The 20203-nt window shown below is 45.2% G+C and overlaps 1 protein-coding gene across 7 annotated transcripts; it reads left to right on the top strand.

The window, feature by feature from the left end:
- Positions 1 to 3872: 3872 nt before the first annotated feature.
- Positions 3873 to 12166, top strand: LOC111973300 (uncharacterized). 7 transcript variants are annotated; one of them, XM_070446587.1, is made up of 6 exons: positions 4232 to 4917; positions 6054 to 7490; positions 7618 to 7730; positions 10524 to 10669; positions 11189 to 11348; positions 11516 to 12164. In XM_070446587.1, exon 2 carries the CDS (start codon positions 6301 to 6303, stop codon positions 7144 to 7146), a length of 846 nt encoding a protein of 281 aa, XP_070302688.1. In that variant the 5' UTR covers positions 4232 to 4917; positions 6054 to 6300; the 3' UTR covers positions 7147 to 7490; positions 7618 to 7730; positions 10524 to 10669; positions 11189 to 11348; positions 11516 to 12164. The 7 variants fall into 7 exon arrangements, 4 of the variants coding, with proteins under 4 accessions (XP_070302688.1, XP_070302689.1, XP_070302686.1 ...); XR_011480889.1 differs by lacking the exons at positions 4232 to 4917; positions 6054 to 7490 and adding an exon at positions 3873 to 4225 and having other exon boundaries at positions 11516 to 12157; XM_070446588.1 differs by having other exon boundaries at positions 4232 to 7490; positions 11548 to 12166.
- Positions 12167 to 20203: the final 8037 nt, after the last annotated feature.

A 20203-nucleotide genomic window follows, 5' to 3' on the forward strand; every position in this document is an offset into this window, starting at 1 on the left:
GCCAACTGGTGCCATTCTTTTTGACCAAGTAACTCATAGACTCTAGTTTCTGTGTGCCCAAATAGTTACAAATCTATGCTTGAGTTATTTGTCCATGTCAAGGAAAAAAATTATCTAAGAAAAACAATGGGTTTCACAGTTATACTGTGAACTCCTAATAAGGGGACTACTGTCTGCCATCACTTTGACCGACTATCTTTAAGAAACAGTGACAAGAAACCAACCAAACTTGGATTAGGTAGAGGTTAAACCAGATATTCTTTTGAGTTTATAGGAGAGCAGGACAGATGTAATTAACGCTATTACCTTTATGACAATGCGGAGTGACAGGGTTTAATTTTGGGAAGTAACCTCTGTCTTGTTATTTGTTCTAATCCTCACATTCTTGGTCACTCAGTGTAGTCAGTAAATATCCCAAATAGTGTCCTACAGTATCTGTCTATTTCTAAGTCAAAAATATTGGCCTTGAATGAGTGTCTACATGTGTTTGATGAATTATAGCAAATGTTAAAGGCCTGTGTTTTTGGTTCCCACCAGCATTGGTATAAGAAAGCTGATGCAACACAGTGCCTAAATGTTTAATGGGGTTGGAGAGAGGCAGATTTCAACTGCAATAGATGAATAATAATCTGTTCGTGTGACATAGGGCCATGAGGGTTCAGATAGCTTTTTTCCCTTAATAAATAAAATGATCACTTAAAAACTGCATTTTGTGTATACTTGGGTTATCTTTGTGTAATATTAATATGGCTGCAATCCCGTTAACGGGATCGATATGACAACAGCCAGTGAAAGTGCAGGGCGCCAAATTCAAACAACAGAAATCTCATAATTAAAATTCCTCAAACATACATGTATCTTATACCATTTTAAAGGTAATATTGTTGTTAATCCCACCAAAGTGTCCGATTTTAAATAGGCTTTACAGCGAAAGCACCACAAACGATTATGTTAGATCACCGCAAAACCACAGAAAAACACAGCCATTTTTCTAGCCAAAGACAGGAGTCACAAAAAGCAGAAATATAAATCAAATGTATCACTAACCTTTGATGATCTTCATCAGATGACACTCATAGGACTTCATGTTACACAATACATATATATTTTGTTCGATAAAGTTCATAGTTATATCCAAAAACCTCAGTTTACATTGGCGCCATGTTCAGAAATGCCTCCATAATATCCAGAGAAATTGCAGAGAGCCACGTCAAYTAACATACATTCTCATCATAAACGTTGATGAAAGATACATGATTTACATAGAATTAAAGTTACACTTGTTCTTAATGCAACCGCTGTGTCAGATATCAAAAAGCTTTACGGCAAAAGCACAATATTCAATAATCTGAGAACAGCGTTCAGCCACAAAAGGAAGCCATACAGTTACCCGCCAAATTGTGCAGTCAACAAAACTCATAAATAGTATTATAAATCTTCACTTACCTTTGCTGATCTTCGTCGGAATGCACTCCCAGGACTCCCACTTCCACAAGAAATGTTTGTTTTGTTCGGTAATGTCCATCATTTATGTCCAAATAGCTATTTTTGTTAGCGTGTTTGGTAAACAAATCCAAAGTCAGGAAGCGTGTTCACTAAAAGCGGACGAAATGTCAAAAAGTTCCGTAACAGTCAGTAGAAACATGTCAAACGATGTATTGAATCAATCTTTAGAATGTTTTTAACATAAATCTTCAATAACGTTCCGACCGGAGAATTCCATTGACTTCAGATGTGCGACGGAACAGAGCTCCCTCATGTGAACGCGCATGGTCAGAGCATGGTCAGGTCATGGTAGACCTGACTCATTCCTGTCTCCTTCGGCCCCACCCCACAGTAGAGGCATCAGACAAGGTTCTACAGACTGTTGACATCTAGTGGAAGCCGTAGGAAGTGCAAACTGATCCATATCCCACTGTGTATTCAATAGAGGCTGGGTTGAAAATCGACCAACCTCAGGTTTCCCACTTCCTGTTTGGATTTCTTCTCAGGTTCTTGCCTGCCATATGAGTTCTGTTATACTCACCAGACATCATTCAAACAGTTTTAGAAACTTCAGAGTGTTTTCTATCCAATACTAATAATAATATGCATATATTAGAAACTGGGACTGAGCAGGCAGTTTACTATGGGCACCTCTGGGCACCTTTCATCCAAGCTACTCAATACTGCCCCTGCAGCCATAAGAAGTTAAAATTTGTTTGATCTGAAACATTTAAGTGTGACAAATGTGCAAAAAAATAAGATATCAGGAAGGGGGCAAATACTTTTTCACAGCACTGTAAATTGTCTGTTCTATAAACATTTATCTATGGCCTCTATTCCATTATTATATTCAGTGTNATCAGGAAGGGGGCAAATACTTTTTCACAGCACTGTAAATTGTCTGTTCTATAAACATTTATCTATGGCCTCTATTCCATTATTATATTCAGTGTATCCTATGATTAGGCTATTTGACTGACAAAAACGCAGGTTGACGTTTTATTGGGATGAGTCTTGTTCTTGAGGCAGAACTGAGCGATTTCTGCTAGATGTATCATGACACAAGGCGAGACCCGGATGCAGACACAGGAGGCAGATGGTTGGAGTCTTACAATATTTATTAATCCAATAGGGGAAGGCAAGAGAATGGTCGTGGACAGGCAAAATGGTCAAAACTAGTTCAGAGTCCAAAAGGTACCGAAGGGCAGGCAAAATCAAGGTCAGGCAGGATGATCAGGCAGGCGGGAAAGAAGTCCAGTCAGGCAGGGGACAAAACCGGGAGGATCATCAAAAAGAGAATAGCTGTCACGTTCGCTGGAATAATTATCGGACCAAACTGCAGCGCGATATGGTTTCCACATAATATTTATTTGAAAACGCACAAAACAACATAGAAAGAATGAAACAAACAACGAACCTTGACTACAGAGGTGCTACCTGCACTAACTCAAAACAATATCCCATAAAACACAGGTGGAAAAAATGCGTCTTAAATATGATCCCCAAATTAGAGACAACGATAACCAGCTGCCTCTAATTGGGAACCATATCAAGCACACCAACCTAGAAATATGAAAACTAGAATACCCACATAGAAATAATAAACTAGAATACAACATAGACGTACATATACTAAATCACCCCCTAGTGACGCCCTGACCTACTATACCATAGAGAAACAATGGTTCTCTATGGTCAGGGCGTGACAATAGCAAAAGGAGTACGGAAAAAACACGCTGGTTGACTTGACTAACATACAAGACGAACTGGCACAAAGAGACAGGAAACACAGGGATAAATACACTGGGGAAAACAAGCGACACCTGGGGGGGTGGAGACAATCACAAGGACAGGTGAAACTGATCAGGGTGTGACAAGATGGGCATACTGCAAAGTCATAGTTGGCTATATAGTAAAAATGCATTTAAAAAAAATGTTTGGTCTTAATTTAAGATTATGGTTAGGCTTTAGGGTTAGAAGTGTGGTTAGGGTTAAGGTTAGGGTTAAAATCTGATTTTATGACTTTGTGGCTATGCCAGCTGGTGACCACTATGCAGAGCTGCCTCTAGAACAAGATTCATTAGGAAAAATGCTAACCTGCAACAAAAAAAGTATTCATATTGACGAGTAGGCTAATGACCATTTGATCCTCAACAATCCTATTGGACTCCGTGAAACAAATTAATGTGGCTATTTTTTTTATATTTGTTCATTTGCCTTTGAGAAACAAATAGAAAATACAAACAAAAACTGTATGTTATCCTAAGGCAGCCAGTTATTTAAAGGGTTACTTTGCCTAGTCTCCGACTGCTTTATGAAAAGACCGACTTGAGCAGCCCTTCAACAGTGGTTGGTAAACTCTTTGAAACCAGACCGGACCTTATGCAGGCAAGTCCAATGCATTCCCGAGGACAACTTTAGATGGATATTTTACCACTAGGCTGCGCGTGTGCGCGCGCTGTTCGCCACATTAATAATTAACCAACTTCAACTCAGCTTATGCACATATCTCTTATTCTGTGTCAAGTCGCCTCCCGCGCGCACGGTATTGTTCTGCAGGCTTCTTTTGTTGTCAGACACGGAAAACCCTTTTACAACAACAAGATTTTTTTTTTAAAGTAATTTTTGCATACTTCTGACTGTATTATGCGACTGTCCTATTCTGTACTTAGACTTGACAGCTGTTAATTTAGGGTTTAATGTTTTGGAATGGGAGGAAGGCTTTCCTCTGTCATTTAAGGTAAGTTGTTCTTTAGACCTCGGCCACTAGTGTACGGAAGCAGTCGAAAAAGTTGAGGTGTTATATTTATCATGACCGTATGTCGTTTTTTTATTTAAAAAGATGTTCATGTATAGGCCTTGTTTGAAATGCTCTCAAATAGGAATCATTTGCATAAGTCCATGTTCATTTGCAACAGAGCTAAATAAGTTTTGCTGTTAGGAGGATTATGTATTATATTTCTGTTTTGTGGTCGATAGGTTTAAATGTTTTAAAGCCTGAAACATGTTCACAAGCAGCATAAAGACTCTGAATGATGTGGTACTTGGCTCTTGGTGAGTTGAGCTCCTATAACAAAGGAAGAATTTGTACAATACTGCTGTTGCGTGCTTCCATTTAATTGAGAACTGCACAGAACCTGACATTGACAAACATCAAATAACCCTTGGACTCTGACCCCTTCATCTTTTCACCTCACTGCAATATTGACTGTGCCATATGTAACTTGTATACAGTACACTTACTTAAAGATATAATCCTGAGTTGAAACAATAACAAAGCGGTGCCCCCGCCTCTGTTTTGGTAAAAAGCTGAGGGATGGGCCTGGAGAAATGTAACCACACTCAAATTCATAGACATAGCTATGGATGCAAGGACTGACTGTAACGGTTTTCGTCGTCTGAAGAAGAGGAATCGGACCAAAGCGCAGCGTGGTAAGTGTTCATGCTTTTTATTGAAACTGAACACTATTAACAAAATAACAAAGAGAATAACCGAAACCGAAACAGTCCTGTCAGGTGCAAAACACTAAACAGAAAATAACTACCCACAAAAACCATATGGGAAAACGCTACCTAAGTATGGTTCCCAATCAGAGACAATGGTAGACAGCTGTCCCTGATTGAGAACCATACCCGGCCAAAACAAAGAAATACAAAAACATAGAATGCCCACCCAAATCACACCCTGACCAAACCAAAATAGAGCTCTCTACGGTCAGGGCGTGACACTGACCATCCATTATATAACAATTATAACCATGTTTTGAAGCTATACAGGGGTTGTTTACATTTACATTGTTTACACACATTGGTGCAAAACAAGCTTCTATTTGGGTTCTGATGAAGTTGAACTAAACTCATAAGGCATAATAAGTTGTATTCTTCAAGAATCAATGGGTATATATCATTCATATTATCAAGTCCAAAAATGTATGTAGCGATACCTGTAGGTATAATGCATTATGATGCTGTTATAATTTATTTCACCTTTCGTTTTTATAGGTAAGTCAATTAACAACAAATTCTTATTTACAATGCTGACCTTTCAAACACATCAATAAACAACACATCAATAAACAACAATTACAGCATGCATATATCTATAAACACATCAATTACACAATACATGAAAATCAAACCCAAAACAGGAAAAACAAAACACAATCATATGAAACAAACATGCTTAAGTAAAAAGGCTGTCTACCATCCGCCTGAATTGCCCTAGAGGCACCAAATCCACCCACTTTATGAACATTTGAAGATCATTCCACATTGTAAGACTTGCTTTAAGCACATATGTCCCATTTGTACTGTCTTGTAATCATGACATAATGATCCTGACTTAATGACAGTCTATTTGAGTCATTGGAAATCTCCTACATAACATAGCCTTGTAATAAGACATTATAAAGCCTCATACATGCTTATAACACGTTATAATGCATTATACCTGCAGATTTTAAGTAAAGAGTTACCGCTTATGCATGTGTATTGGCACTGGCAGTCGTAGATGTCTAGAGTTATGTGTAGAGACATGTCTAATGATTTTTCTATCTGCCTCTACTCAGACCCCAGAAGAGCACATAACTGGTATCTTGGGCAGGATTGGGAGCTGGTTCTCGCCCTGGAGAGGAAAAGGGAGCCTCACGAGTCCCAGTGACCATGCTTCTCTGTCCCCGACGGACGACCAAGGCCCCAGGCCAGAAGGAGAGGGGGCCCAGGAGGAGCCTGTGGGGGAAGAAGAGGAGCAGCAGGAGGAGGGACAGGATTCCCAGCCTTCCAAATGGCATCTCTCCAGGGATTTTGAGGTGACGGATGCCAGAACTTCTACCCACAGGGACCGGCCCCTCTCTGCAGCCAGCAGCCACAGTGAGCTGGAAGGATAAGGAGAAGGACAAGGAGAAGGTCCTAGGGAGGAGGAGTGGTGGAGTGCCTCACAGAGAGAGGAGGAGGGGAGCAGCAGAGCGAGCGGGAATCCTGCCCCGGAGTGAAATGCCAGCCATCTGTGATTTGTGCTTTCATCCGCCCCTGAAGAGGGAGCAGCCTGGGAGGACTCTGACCGGCGGGAACACTCCCAAGCTCACACACACCCAGGCCCAGCCTCAAGCCCAAGTCCAGGCAGGCAAGAGGCTGCATGTGTACCTGGAGGAGACAAGGGTGAGCCAGAGCGGAACGTACACCCACACAAAGCAGGAAGTGCTCCTTACTAACAACACCAGGGTGAAGAAAAGTATTTCCAGAGCTAAGTCATCCAAGAGTGCTGATTTGTCAGCAAAGAACACCAGTACAGAGGAGAGGACCGAGCAGCGCAAAGTCAGGACCTGTCTCAAAGCTGCTATCGGCGTAAAATGTCATAGCAATTACAGTSCCCTGCTAGGAGTGTCACTGAAGTTGCACACAAAAACACTGAGGGCTATTGCTGACACAGCCAGTGATACAGTCACAGTCACAGACAGAGACACAGACACGATGGGGCGTAAGAACTCAGCAAGGAGGCGATCCAGGAAGAGCTCCTTCGAAGACGGAGGAGGAGCCAGTTCTCAGGAGAACACGCCCACCAAAACCCAGCCTGCACCCGAGATCTCATCTACATCCTCAGATAATAACACACCTACACCTGGAGACTCCACCCCCTGGAGACTCCACCCCCTCCTCCTCTAAAGACAAACATGCCTCAGTGATCTCAACTGCGGCAGGTAAGCAGGGGTCAACCACCTCCAGTGGCGTTCCAACGGAAACACATCCAAGGAAGGGAGTAGAGGAAGCCCAGGAGGCCCTAGATGCACCTGTATATGCCATCTTAGCGGCTGAGGAAGGGGACATGGACGTACACATGCTCAACAACACTAGCCCGTGCCAGCTGGAGAGGCGCACGGAGAGTGCAGAGTCCAAACGGCGGAGCATGAAGGTATCACACAGTGAGGTTACGTTTTTTTGCGAAGAAAGTGATGGTGAACTCAGAGAAGGATACAGAAGTTAAGGATACGGCTAAGGAAAAGGGGAAGGTGAAGAACGATTGTGTGTGAAATAGAACAAATACAGTGTATTTACAGCTAGATACGTTGAATATCATGGTTTGCGTTCCCATGGAAAATATATTCCAACATGCTTCTTTGTTTTCATTGTTCACAGATCACCTGATCTGAAGAAAGTGGGCGAGTAACCCAAGACCACTAAGGCTATCGTGCGGATTGCAGAAAGGATCACCCTTTTTGAGGGAAAAGTGCCAAGGGTTGCCAGTCCCAGTAAGTCCAACCCCAGAAGCGTAGACGTTTCTCCTGCCAGAAAGGTCCCAGAGCGGCTAAGAACAGATGTAAACAGAGAGCTCGGGTTGCCAGATCAGCGGGCAACATTGGTGGAACGTGGCAACGCCAGGTCCAGCTCGACCCCCTCTCTGTCCGGGAGAAACGAAAGAGGGTCCGGGAGTGGGCGAAGAACTTTGCAGAGGCTCACAAGATGGAAGATAAAACAAAGCTGACTCACAAGTCCTCTGGGATGGCTGGAATGTTACAAAATGCTACTGCTTCTCCCACTTGTGCTGTGTCAAAGACAACTAAGTAGGACATTCAGGGAAAACTGGCCAGCGCAGAGAAGACTCCTAATCGGACCCCCCCGAAGGCAGAGATAATATCAAAACCAGCAGAGCCAGATACCACCACAGTAGCCGCCGTACCAGTTCCTCAAGCATATCAGATAGACTCTAAAACAAAGGACAAAGAGGCTACTAAAACAGTGGAGCTACCAAGGAGACCTATCAATATTGACCTAAATTCTTTAAGCCAGCTGACCCCTCAGGTGGCCTCAACCAATAAGGTCAGCCTCCAGCCCAAAGTCCATGGAACACAAAACTCCAGGTCCAAGAGACAGAAAAGCAAAGAAGGGGAGGCAGCCAATCCCCAGAGTCAGAGCAGTGACATAAAACAGGAAGTGTTGAACACTGAGCAGGAAGTGGTCAACAGCAAACTGGAGGAGGCAGGCACCACAAAGAAAATAGCCACGGCCTCTGAGCAGGAAGTTAAGACAGTCACATCGCCACAATCTAGTCAATATGTAGAAGTTAAATCAGATGTTGAAAAACAATCTGTCAGTGAAAACAGCGAGCAAACAGACAATAAAACTGAAAGTAAACAAGAAGTAACAGGCACAACAAAGAAAATGTCTGCTGCATCTGAGCAGGAAGTGAAGACAGTCACATCGCCACAATCTAGTCAATCTGTAGATGTTAAATCAGATTTAAAAAAGAGTCAGTTAGAGAAAACAGCAATCAAGCAGTCAGTAAAAAGCCAGCGACCTCAAACAAGCAGGCAATTCTAACGGAATCACCCACACCTCTAAACGTCAACAAAGACAATAAAATGTCTACTTCTGATCCTATCAGTATAAGAAAAGAGCCCAATGTTAAAACTGTAGACATTCTACCCTCACATACTGTAGTTCTAAGGGAAAGAAGGCTGAGTGGGGCATCTCTGGGGAGACCTCTACGGTTAAGACAAATCAAAATGTTTCCAAGGAAAATAGCAAAACATATCTGCCCTCACATTTGCCTAAGAAATAACAGCCTCCTGCTCAAGATCCCACTCCTGTGGAGCAAGGCCCACCTGTCCCACACATTCAAGTCGACAATAAACCAAAGCAGCCTGAAAAGAAAGCAGCAGAAATGTTAAAGCAGCCTAATAAAAAGACAGATACAAAGACAGATTTGCCTTTAGGCACTAGACATGACACCCGGGGACAGTCGCCAGCAATGTTAAGAGCAAAGAGGACCCCAAGCTTATTACAGAGCTATACATATCCAAATCAGTGTTGAAACAGACAGACCCAGCTGTCCAACCCTCTATAACTCCTATTAAACCTCCAGCCTCACTACGGCCTCCCACACAGCCCGTCGGTCAGACGCCTTCTCAGTCAGATAAAACTGTCGGTAGTGTAGTCACACAAATTTAAAAGTCAGCAAAGGGAAAATACAATGATACATGTGCAGTTGAGCCCCATAAGGAAGGGTTGTCTARGCATGTGCCTGAGCAGAAAACTACAGTATTAGAACACAGTATACTACCATCAGAACACAGTATTAAAAAAAGCAGCAAACCAAAGCCTCAAAGCAGCCACAGTCTGTAAAGTCATCTGAGGCTAAAACAGATAAACCTAGCAATGACACACCGACACAGGGAGTGAGTCCTACCCCAGAACCAACGCCCTCGAAGCCTAGTATTACAGTGCCAGTAGCAGGGAAGGACACCACTGTAAAATCAGAAACCAATGCCTCAAAACCTTCATCGGGTTCTACCCAGAAGTTTTCGGAAACCAAAGACCCAGGACAGACAAGGGGTCAGGGGGAGAAATAACCTCTGGTCCCAGTGAAGAGGCCTCTACTTGCACCAAACACGAAGAGCAGTGAGGGGCCAGGGCTGGATGTTGGGAAGGAGAGCTCCATTGTAAAGACTGAAGCCCCAGAGGTGACAAAATCTGAGGATGTGAAGGAGAGGAAAGCTCTGCCAAGCCAATCACAAAGTGAGGACAGAGAAAAGACAGTGACATTGCCCTACGGAAAGCTGGCAGAGGGTAAAGGGGAGGCACCACAAATGGCACCCTATTCCTTATGTAGTGCACTACTTTTGACCGTGACTCATAGGGCTGTAGAGAATAGGGGGCCTTTTGGGACGTTGCATTGTGTTGTCGAAGACATCTGCTTCAGAGAGTGAGAATGAATGTGTTTCCTTCTCTTGATGTTTTGAAGACAGTGTTGGTAGTGCTGTAGTGTAATGGAAATGTGCTTCTTCAAACATAGATCAAACCAACAAGCTTTAAAGCGAGGCAGAGACAGCATTTTTCTTTTTTCTCTTGATGCTTTGAAATGACACATGGTTGTCTTATGTTAGATGGTGTTGTTTGAGCATTTCCTTTTCTCATAATGTTTTCTTCAAGAAAATACAAAATGCACACACTGCACATTGTCTGTATCACATTAGTTTATTGAGCTTGCGGTCTCCCAGCCTTCGTCAGAGTTTCTTAGAGATGTTTTTTATTTATTATTACAGAATGGCCTCCCTTTTCCTATGATTTAGATGGCGTTGTTTGAGAATGCCCAGTTTAGCGGCCAGACCTATGAAGTCTTCAGAGACGCGATCGATGCCACCCAGCTCCAACTGTCTCCTATGATTTCTGTGAAGGTGATGAGAGGATGGTGAGACACAGAGCCTGAACTGGCTCATATTCCTTACTGGGYAAATGTTKTGTTTTCAAAGTTCAATCAAGGTCTGGAATAGGAAGAGCCTGTTTGCCAAAGAAAACCACACACAGCTTTTTGTGCTCTGTCTGGCATCTGAAGACAGCATGTTTAGATAACATGCAGTCCCGTACTTAGCAGAGAATATCTGTCATGCCTAAGTGAGTCATTAGATGGGTTCAAATACCATCCCATGACTCATGCCAGGGAAAAAAATGCATGAACATGATAACAATTATATTGGCTGTTTATCAGTCATATGAGTTCATTTTTAGGAATCAACCCTAACCCTAGGTTAAAGTTACTCACCTACATGCTAGAGGGACACGCACAAACAATAAACTAGTCCAAAGTCCAGAGAAAGTTAATTAAAAATCAACTGATACATGGATCATTTATTCATCATATTGTTCCAATTAGTCTATTTCCAAGATTCATATTTTATGTTTGTTTACCTGCGACTATTTGTCTTTGCAGCTGGGTGCTTTACGAGAGGCCTGGGTTCGAGGGGCGTTCAATTGCCCTAGAGGTGGGGCCTATTGAGCTGACCAATGTTTGGGCAGATACAGGGCCACCAGGTTCACACCCCAATGTCGATCCACCAATGGTCATCGGCTCCATCTGACTGGTGGTATGGGTGAGTTGCTATAACATTTGCTGCATAGAGAGACATAACATATCATAAACCTTATTAAGACATAATAAAGTCTAAAACATGCTTATAACGAGTTATAAAGCATTGTACCTGTCAGTTTTAAATAAAGTGTTATCGCAATAAAATCAGTCATAATTCTCCCTCCACAGTACAGTGCCTGGGTCTGTGTTCCCCTCTGTAGGACTACAGCATCCCCCATATTGACCTGTTCACTGAGCCAGAGGGCCACGGCAGGCTAGCACCATATCGTGACGACACAGTACAGATCGGCTCCTTCCGTATCCCACAGAACACAGCTTCCATCTGCCACGACTTCCGCCGAAGTCGGCTCCTCTCCTTGTTCGGGCGGCTTTCGCCGGTCCACGTCACCGGCTTTCTAGCCATCACCGCTCCATTWTTCATGTATCCGTTTGTTTTGTCTTGTTCCCTGCACACCTGGTTTTCAATCAATCCAATCCCCAATCAATCCATATGTATTTATTCTTCTGTTCCCCATCATGTCTTTGTGTAAGATTGTTTGTGTTACGTGTATTTTGGAATTGTGGATATTGTTACGCGCATTACTTTTTCTCTATGTTCCGTGTCTGGGTACATTTTATGTTACTTTGTGCTGTCATTTTGGACCGGAATAAAAAGTGTGCCTGTTCACTACACTCTGCTATCCTGCACCTGACTTCGCCTCCAATACACACTCCTAACACCATCAAAGTCCACTCTGGGGTGTAAGTGTGCATATGATTGTTTTATTTACATGTTGTCGCGAAATGTCTATGGTACCTCTTCAGTCCACTCTAGGGTGTAAAGTGCATCTATGCTTCTCCTAAATGCTACATCTTTAAATGTAAATGGTACCGCTTTGATCCACTGTTGGTGGTCAGTGTCTGTGGTACTACTCCTAAACGGTACCTCCAAATGTCTATGGTACCTCTTTAGTTTGTTTAGTGTGCTGCTTGGCTGTAGTTGTAAACCTCCTCAGTTTGACAAATTAAAACAACATCCTTAGATACATCTATTGAGATTGCTATCTTATAATAAAATTGGTAGAGAGTGGTGAGATCAGGATTCAATTTCAAACACAATCTGCAATGCAATACAATTATGAGTATTGTCGATAATTAAATTGCTCTTTCAAAGTTGGAGATTATGACATTTCAGAGCCGTGAGCAACAAGGCAATCCCAATTGTCTATGTTGATTATTTCATGGCTTCTGGCTGCTATTGAACCAGGGTTGTGTTCATTAGGCACCAAAGGGAAGAAAATAGATTGAACCAGGGAGGGACTATCTGGACATGCCCTATAAGAAATGCAAAGTTGTGTTTTTCCACTGCAAAACGGTGCATGCCATATGAACACGACTCTGGGTTCAAATATGAATATAACATCCGGCCTATGCATTCGGCTGAGAGTTTCCATTTAGGGGGGTGGAGACTTTTCTAGTCTTGTTCGTATCTCCCCCAGAACCTAATGGAGAATCTGGGAAAGATTTCAAAGGTTTGCTGTTCCATGTAGGAGGCACGTTTCAGGATATTGTGTGACCCAGCTCCTAGCAGACGTAGACCGCAATAGACCATTTCCCCCTACGTCATCCAACTGCTACTAACGGCTGGTTTACTTTGGCCTGTGTTGTCTTAGCAACTCATCCTGTGGTGCCTTGTCTGACTCATACATGGAATGTCTGGGTAGGACATGAACAGTATTTCTTTCCTTAGCGTCACTCAGGGTTAGTTGGCATCGCACAGTATGGGGGGGGGGGAAATAAGATGAAAAACCATTGGAAAGAGTATAGAGTTTAGCTGTAAATATATCACTGATGTTTAATGTGTGGTACACAGATATTATAAGAACCAGGATTGGCATGAATAACATAGCATTTCAGATTAGTAAATTCAGGCAATAAATCCATGATTTCAAAATTATTTAAATCTAATCTTAGTTCACTTGCAGACCGATTCAAAGTTAAAACAACTTGGACATTTGCATAAAATATTCATTGATGTAAGCGCGCAGATCTCAAGTCTGGATTGGCCGGCTGCTTGTCTCTCGTGGTCAGATGGATGTAACATAGAGTAATATTGTAGCATCTGTCAACAGACTGTGGGATGTGCTGACTAACAAGGAACTTTGTTCCCGGAGTGCCAATTTTTTAGGGGGTCACTGTTAATTTGGACAAATCACGATTTCGCAAGTGTTCGCATCTTTAACATTTTTGGAAGGGTAAAGAACATTTGTCCCATGCATTGGCTGAGTTTCCATTTAGGGGAGTGGAGACTTTTCTAGTCTTGTTAGTATCTTCACCAGAACCTAATGGAGAATCTGACTCAATTACGCAAGACTTTAGTTCTGGGTTTCTGAGAAAAGATCACTGCTGAATTTGCTGAATTGGAATGGGAGGTACCCCAGTTCTGGTTAGAAGAACAGATAAATGATCCATTAGTGTGTACATAATGGTGAGTGATTCCTGTCTCTCTCCAGCACAGGTGGTTAGTGTTCAGTGACCCAGGCTTCCAGGGCCTCCTGGCAGTGTTGGAGAAGGGAGAGTACCCCTGTCCCGAGGTCTGGGGGTTCACCACACCCCTCATCGGATCCCTCAGACCTCTCAAAATGGTGGGCGCCGCAGCATCTCACAATAACTGTATTACTGTGCATGAAATACATGGATTAAACTTAATTTCCATCAAATACATGGAAGAAGGAAGGACAATGAGCAACAGTCACAGCTTGTTTTCCAATACAATGTACATTTATGTTTTAATCTTTCTCCTAATCCTTTTTTAAAACTTTTTGTTCCATTCTCAATGTTTAATTCCCTTTTGAAATCGCAGGTACAAACATTGAGCAAATCTGTCCCAAGGCAGAGGAACATTACATGCAAAGGATGAATCAAACTGTACAAATGTAAATGTATTAATTAACTCAGCTTCTCGTTTAGCCACATTAGCTATAAGCAAATTAATAATTACCGTACGGTTAATGTGCAAATACTCATTACTACTAGTGAGTGAATCTGTTTGCTAACAAAAGCATGGTTGGTAGTGTAACGACCTGGGTGTCGGGGGGTGCGAAGTCAGACGCAGGAACAGCAGAGCTTCAATATGTTGAGTCTTTAATGCCCAACTGGCAAACAAAATGTCCAACACGGACGTACTGGGTGTCATACACAACGGTCCAACGACACGAGAAACAAACCCAGTCCACAATAATAATATACACTCCCGAAATCCAAAAGCTACAATATAACAATCCCGCACAAAGAAGCGTACGGGCTGGCTGACTAATAAAGCCACACTAATTACCAACTAACTGAACACAGGTGATACAAATAAACACATAAGGAGGGGGAGGAAAAAGAGTCAGTGGCAGCTAGTTGGCCGGTGACGACGACCGCCGAGTGCCACCCGAACGGGAAGGAGAGCCTGCCTCGGTTGAAGTCGTGACAGTACCCCCCCTCTGACGCGCGGCTCCCGCAGCGCACCGACACCGGCCTCGAGGTCGACCCGGAGGACGAGGCGCAGGGCGATCCGGATGGAGGCGATGGAAATCCCTTAACATAGATGGATCCAAAATGTCCTCCACCGGTACCCAGCACCTCTCCTCCGGACCGTACCCCTCCCAGTCCACGAGGTACTGCAGGCCCCTCACCCGGCGTCTCGAGTCCAGAATGGCCCGTATCGTGTACGCCGGGGACCCCTCGATGTCCAGAGGGGGGGGAAGGACCTCCGGCACCTCACCGTCCTGCAGGGGACCAGCTACCACCGGCCTGAGGAGAGACACATGAAACGAGGGGTTAATACGATAATAGGAAGGGAGTTTTAGTCGATAACACACCTCGTTTATTCTCCTCAGGACTTTGAAGGGCCCTACACACTGCGGCCTCAGCTTCCGGCAGGGCAAGCGGAGGGGTAGGTTTCGGGTTGAGAGCCAGACCCTTTCCCCCGGTACAAACACGGGAGCCTCACTGCGGTGGCGGTCAGCGCTCCTCTTCTGCCTKCTAGTAGCTTGTTGYAGGGACTCCTGGACGGCCCTCCAGGTCTCTTTGGAGCGCTGTACCCACTCCTCCACCGCAGGAGCCTCGGTCTGGCTCGGATGCCATGGTGCCAGGACRGGCTGGTACCCCAACACACACTGAAAGGGGGACACATTAGTAGAGGAGTGGCGTAGTGAGTTCTGGGCCATCTCGGCCCAGMGAATGTATCTCGCCCACTCCCCTGGCCGGTCCTGGCAATACGACCGCAGAAACCTACCCACCTCCTGGTTCACTCTCTCCACCTGCCCATTACTCTCGGGGTGAAAACCGGAAGTCAAGCTGACCGTGACCCCCAGACGCTCCATGAACGCCCTCCATACTCGGGACGTGAACTGGGGGCCCCGATCAGAAACGATGTCCTCCGGCACCCCGTAGTGCCGGAAGACGTGGGTGAATAAGGCCTCCGCAGTCTGTAGGGCAGTAGGGATACCGGYCAACGGGAGGAGACGGCAGGACTTAGAAAACCGATCCACAATTACCAGAACCGTAGTGTTTCCCTGAGAAGGGGGGAGATCGGTCAGGAAGTCCACGGACAGATGAGACCATGGCCGTTGTGGAATGGGGAGGGGTTGCAACTTCCCTCTAGGAAGGTGCCTAGGAGCCTTACTCTGAGCGCATACCGAACAGGAGGAGACATAAACCCTAACGTCCCGAGCTAAGGTAGGCCACCAATACCWTCCCCGAAGGCTCCCCACTGTCCTCGTCACCCCAGGGTGACCCGAGGAGGGTAGGACATGAGCCCACCGAATCAGTCGGTCCCGAACACCAAGCGGTACGTACTTACGGCCCGCCGGACACTGAGGAGGCGCGGGTTCCGCCCGTAGCGCCCGCTCGATGTCCGAGTCCACCTCCCATACCACTGGCGCTATCAGCCTCGAGGCGGGGATGATGGGAGTGGGTTCGGTGGTCCTATCCTCCGTGTCGTAAAGGCGGGACAGTGCGTCAGCCTTTACGTTTTGGGAGCCGGGTCTGTAGGACAACGTGAACCTAAACCGGGTGAAAAACATGGCCCACCTGCCCCTGACGCGGGTTCAGTCTCCGAGCTGCCCGAATATACTCCAGATTCTGGTGGTCGGTCCAGATGAGAAAGGGGTGCTTAGCCCCCTAAGCCAGTGTCTCCACACCTTCAGAGCCCTGACCACGCTAACAACTCCGATCCCCCACATCATAGTTACGCTCCGCTGCACTGAGCTTACTAGAGAAGAAAGCGCAGGGGCGGAGTTTTGGTGGCGTACCCGAGCGCTGTGATAGCACGGCACCACCCCAGCCTCGGACGCGTCCCACCTCCACTATGAATGCTAAAGAGGGATCCGGATGCGCCAACACGGGAGCATCCGTGAACAGAGCCTTCAACCTGTTAAAAGCTCCGTCCGCCGCCGCTGACCACCGCAACCGCACCGGGCCCCCTTTAGCAGTGAGGTAATGGGAGCCGCTACCTGACCAAAACCCCGGATAAATCTCCGGTAGTAGTTGGCAAAACCCAAAAAACCGCTGCACCTTTCACCGTGGTTGGAGTCGGCCAATTACGCACGGCCTTTATGCGGTCACTCTCCACCACCACCCCGAGGTGGAAATGCGATAACCCAGGAAGGAGACGGCTTGTTTGGAGAACACACACTTCTCAGCCTTGACGTATAGGTCATGCTCCAGCAGTCTGCCAAGCACTTTGCGCACCAGAGATACATGCGCGGGCGTGAGTAGTTGAGTAGATCAGAATGTCATCGATATACACAACTACCCCCTGCACGTGCAGGTCCCTGAGAATGTCGTCTACAAAGGATTGGAAAACGGCTGGAGCATTCTTTAACCCATACGGATGACGCAGTACTCATAGTGGCCCGATGTGGTACTAAATGCGGTTTTCCACTCGTCTCCTTCCCGAATACGCACCAGACTGTACGCGCTCCTGAGGTCCAGTTTTGTAAAGAACTGCGCTCCGTGAAATGATCCACCGCGAAGGCGATGAGGAGTGGTAGAGGTAACTACACCCACTGTGATAGCATATTATACCTCTATATATACTCAATACACGGACACTCCAACCCCTCCCTTCTTCCTTCTTCACAAAAAAGAAACTCGAGGAGACGGGTGAGATGGAGGGCCGAATGTACCCCTGTCCCAGAGACTCCGCGACATATGTCTCCATAGCCAACGTCTCCTCTTGGGACAAAGGGTACACGTGACTCTTGGGAAGCGCAGCGTTAACCTGGAGATCTATCGCACAATCCCTACCCGGTCGATGTGGTGGTAATTTCGTCGCTTTCTTTTTACAGAAAGCGATGGCCAAATCGGCATACTCGGGGGGAATGCGCACCGTGGAACCCTGGTCTGGACTCTCCACCGACGTGGCACCAATGGAAACTCCCAGACACCTTCCAGAACACTCCTCTGACCACCCCTGGAGAACCCCCTGTCTCCACGAAATATTGGGATTGTGCCGGGCCAACCAGGGAATACCCAGCACCACTGGAAACGCAGGCGATAATAATAAAAGAGACTGATACGTTCCCTATGATTCCCCGCGTCACCATGTCCAGGGGAACTGTGGCCTCCCTGACCACCCCTGACCCTAATGGCCGGCTATCTAGGGAGGAACAGCAGAGCTTCAATATGTTGAGTCTTTAATGCCCAACTGGCAAACAAAATGTCCAACACGGACGTACTGGGTGTCATACACAACGGTCCAACGACACGAGAAACAAACCCAGTCCACAATAATAATATACACTCCCGAAATCCAAAAGCTACAATATAACAATCCCGCACAAAGAAGCATACGGGCTGGGCTGACTAATAAAGCCACACTAATTACCAACTAACTGAACACAGGTGATACAAATAAACACATAAGGAGGGGGAGGAAAAAGAGTCAGTGGCAGCTAGTAGGCCGGTGACGACGACCGCCGAGTGCCACCCGAACGGGAAGGAGAGCCTGCCTCGGTTGAAGTCGTGACAGGTAGTGAATAGTGACTGGTGAGCAATTGTCAGTTGTTCTAATGACATTTTACATTGTGCTTATATGTCCAATACCACTCGACATGAAGGTTATTAAGTTCACTGTCATACCAAATTACTCATTATTCTCAGAGAAAATGCTCTCATTGAAATGAATTGAGGCATTTCCAGTCTCTGTCGCAGTGCAGTATCTCAGTATCTCTCCTTCTATCCCTATCTGTCTCCAGCAGCGTCACAATTCATTATGCTCTGTGTGGAAATTGCATCATATTTTGCTGCTGACTTACACATTGACACTGTGTGCTTTAAGTTAGTGGAATATAGTGTGGTTGTGAATGATTCTCTCTGTGTGTTGCAAAGTGGCTTTAAGGTMGAGAATCCTAACGAAGTCAAGGTACATGAGTTTTTTAGGGTTAGGGCAGTCTTGGTTCACTTCAGACTGGTTCAAATAGTATTTGTTTTCTTTAAAACACTTTGGCTTGCTCCTGATTGAGATTGCCTGGCACAATGGAGCTAATAGAATAGTCCCAAAAGGGCACACCAGGCAGGCTCAGTCAAATAATTAAAGTATTTAAAGGAAAATATATGCTATTTGAACATAGGTCTGGTTGACATACAGTGCATTCGGAAAGTATTCAGACCCCTTCCCTTTTTCAACATTTTGTTGCGTTACAGCCTTATTCTAAAATGGATTAACAAAAAAAATTATCTCATCCATCTACACACAATACCCCATAATGACAAAGCGAAAACATGTTTTAAAAAACAGAAATACCTTATTTACATAAGTATTGAGACCTTTTGCTATGAGACTCGAAATTGAGCTCAGGTGCGTCTTGTTTCCATTGATCATCCGTGAGATGATTCTACAACTTGATTGGAGTCCACCTGTGGTAAAATTAAATTGATTGGACATGATTTTGAAAGTCACACACCTGTCTATATAAGGTCCCACAGTTGACAGTGCATGTCAGAGCAAAAACCAAGCCATGAGGTCGAAGAAATTGTCCGTAGAGCTTCGAGACAGGATTGTGTCGAGGCACAGATCTGGGGAAGGGTACCAAAACATGTCTGCTGCATTGAAGGTTCTCAAGAACACAGTGGCTTCCATCATTATTAAATGGAAGACGTTTGGAACCACCAAGACTCTTCCTAGAGCTGGCCGCCTGGCCAAACAGGGCAATCGGGGGAGAAGGGCCCTGTTCAGGGAAGTGACCAAGAACTCGATGGTCACTCTGACATAGCTCTAGAGTTCCTCTGTGGAGATGGGAGGGACAACCATCCAGAGGGACAACCATCTCTGCAGCGCMCGACCAATCAGGCCTTTYTGGTAGAGTGGCCAGACGGAAGTCACTCCTCAGTAAAAAGCACATGACAGCCCGCTTGGAGTTTGCCAAAATGCACCTAAAGGACTCTCATACTATGAGAAACAAGATTCTCTGGTCTGATGAAACCAAGATTGAACTCTTTGGCCTGAATGCCAAGCGTCACGTCTGGAGGAAACCTGGCATCATCCCTACAGTGAAGCATTGTGGTGGCAGCATCATGCTGTGGGAATGTTTTTCATTGGCAGTGACCGGGAGACTACTCAGGATCGAGAGAAAGATGAATGGAGCAAGAGAGAGATCCTTGATGAAAACCTGCTCCAGAGCGCTCCAGATTTCAGACTGGGGCGAAGGTTCACCTTCCAACAGGACAACAACCATAAGCACAAATCCAAGACAACGCAGTAGTGGCTTTGGAACAAGTCTCTCAATGTCCTGTGGTGGCCCAGCCAGAGCCTGGACTTGAACCCGATCGAACATCTTTGGAGAGACCTGAAAATAGCTGTACAGCAACACTCCCCATCCAACCTGA

This window comes from Salvelinus sp. IW2-2015, linkage group LG14, assembly GCF_002910315.2.
Source record: "Salvelinus sp. IW2-2015 linkage group LG14, ASM291031v2, whole genome shotgun sequence".
NCBI lineage: Eukaryota > Metazoa > Chordata > Actinopteri > Salmoniformes > Salmonidae > Salvelinus > Salvelinus sp. IW2-2015.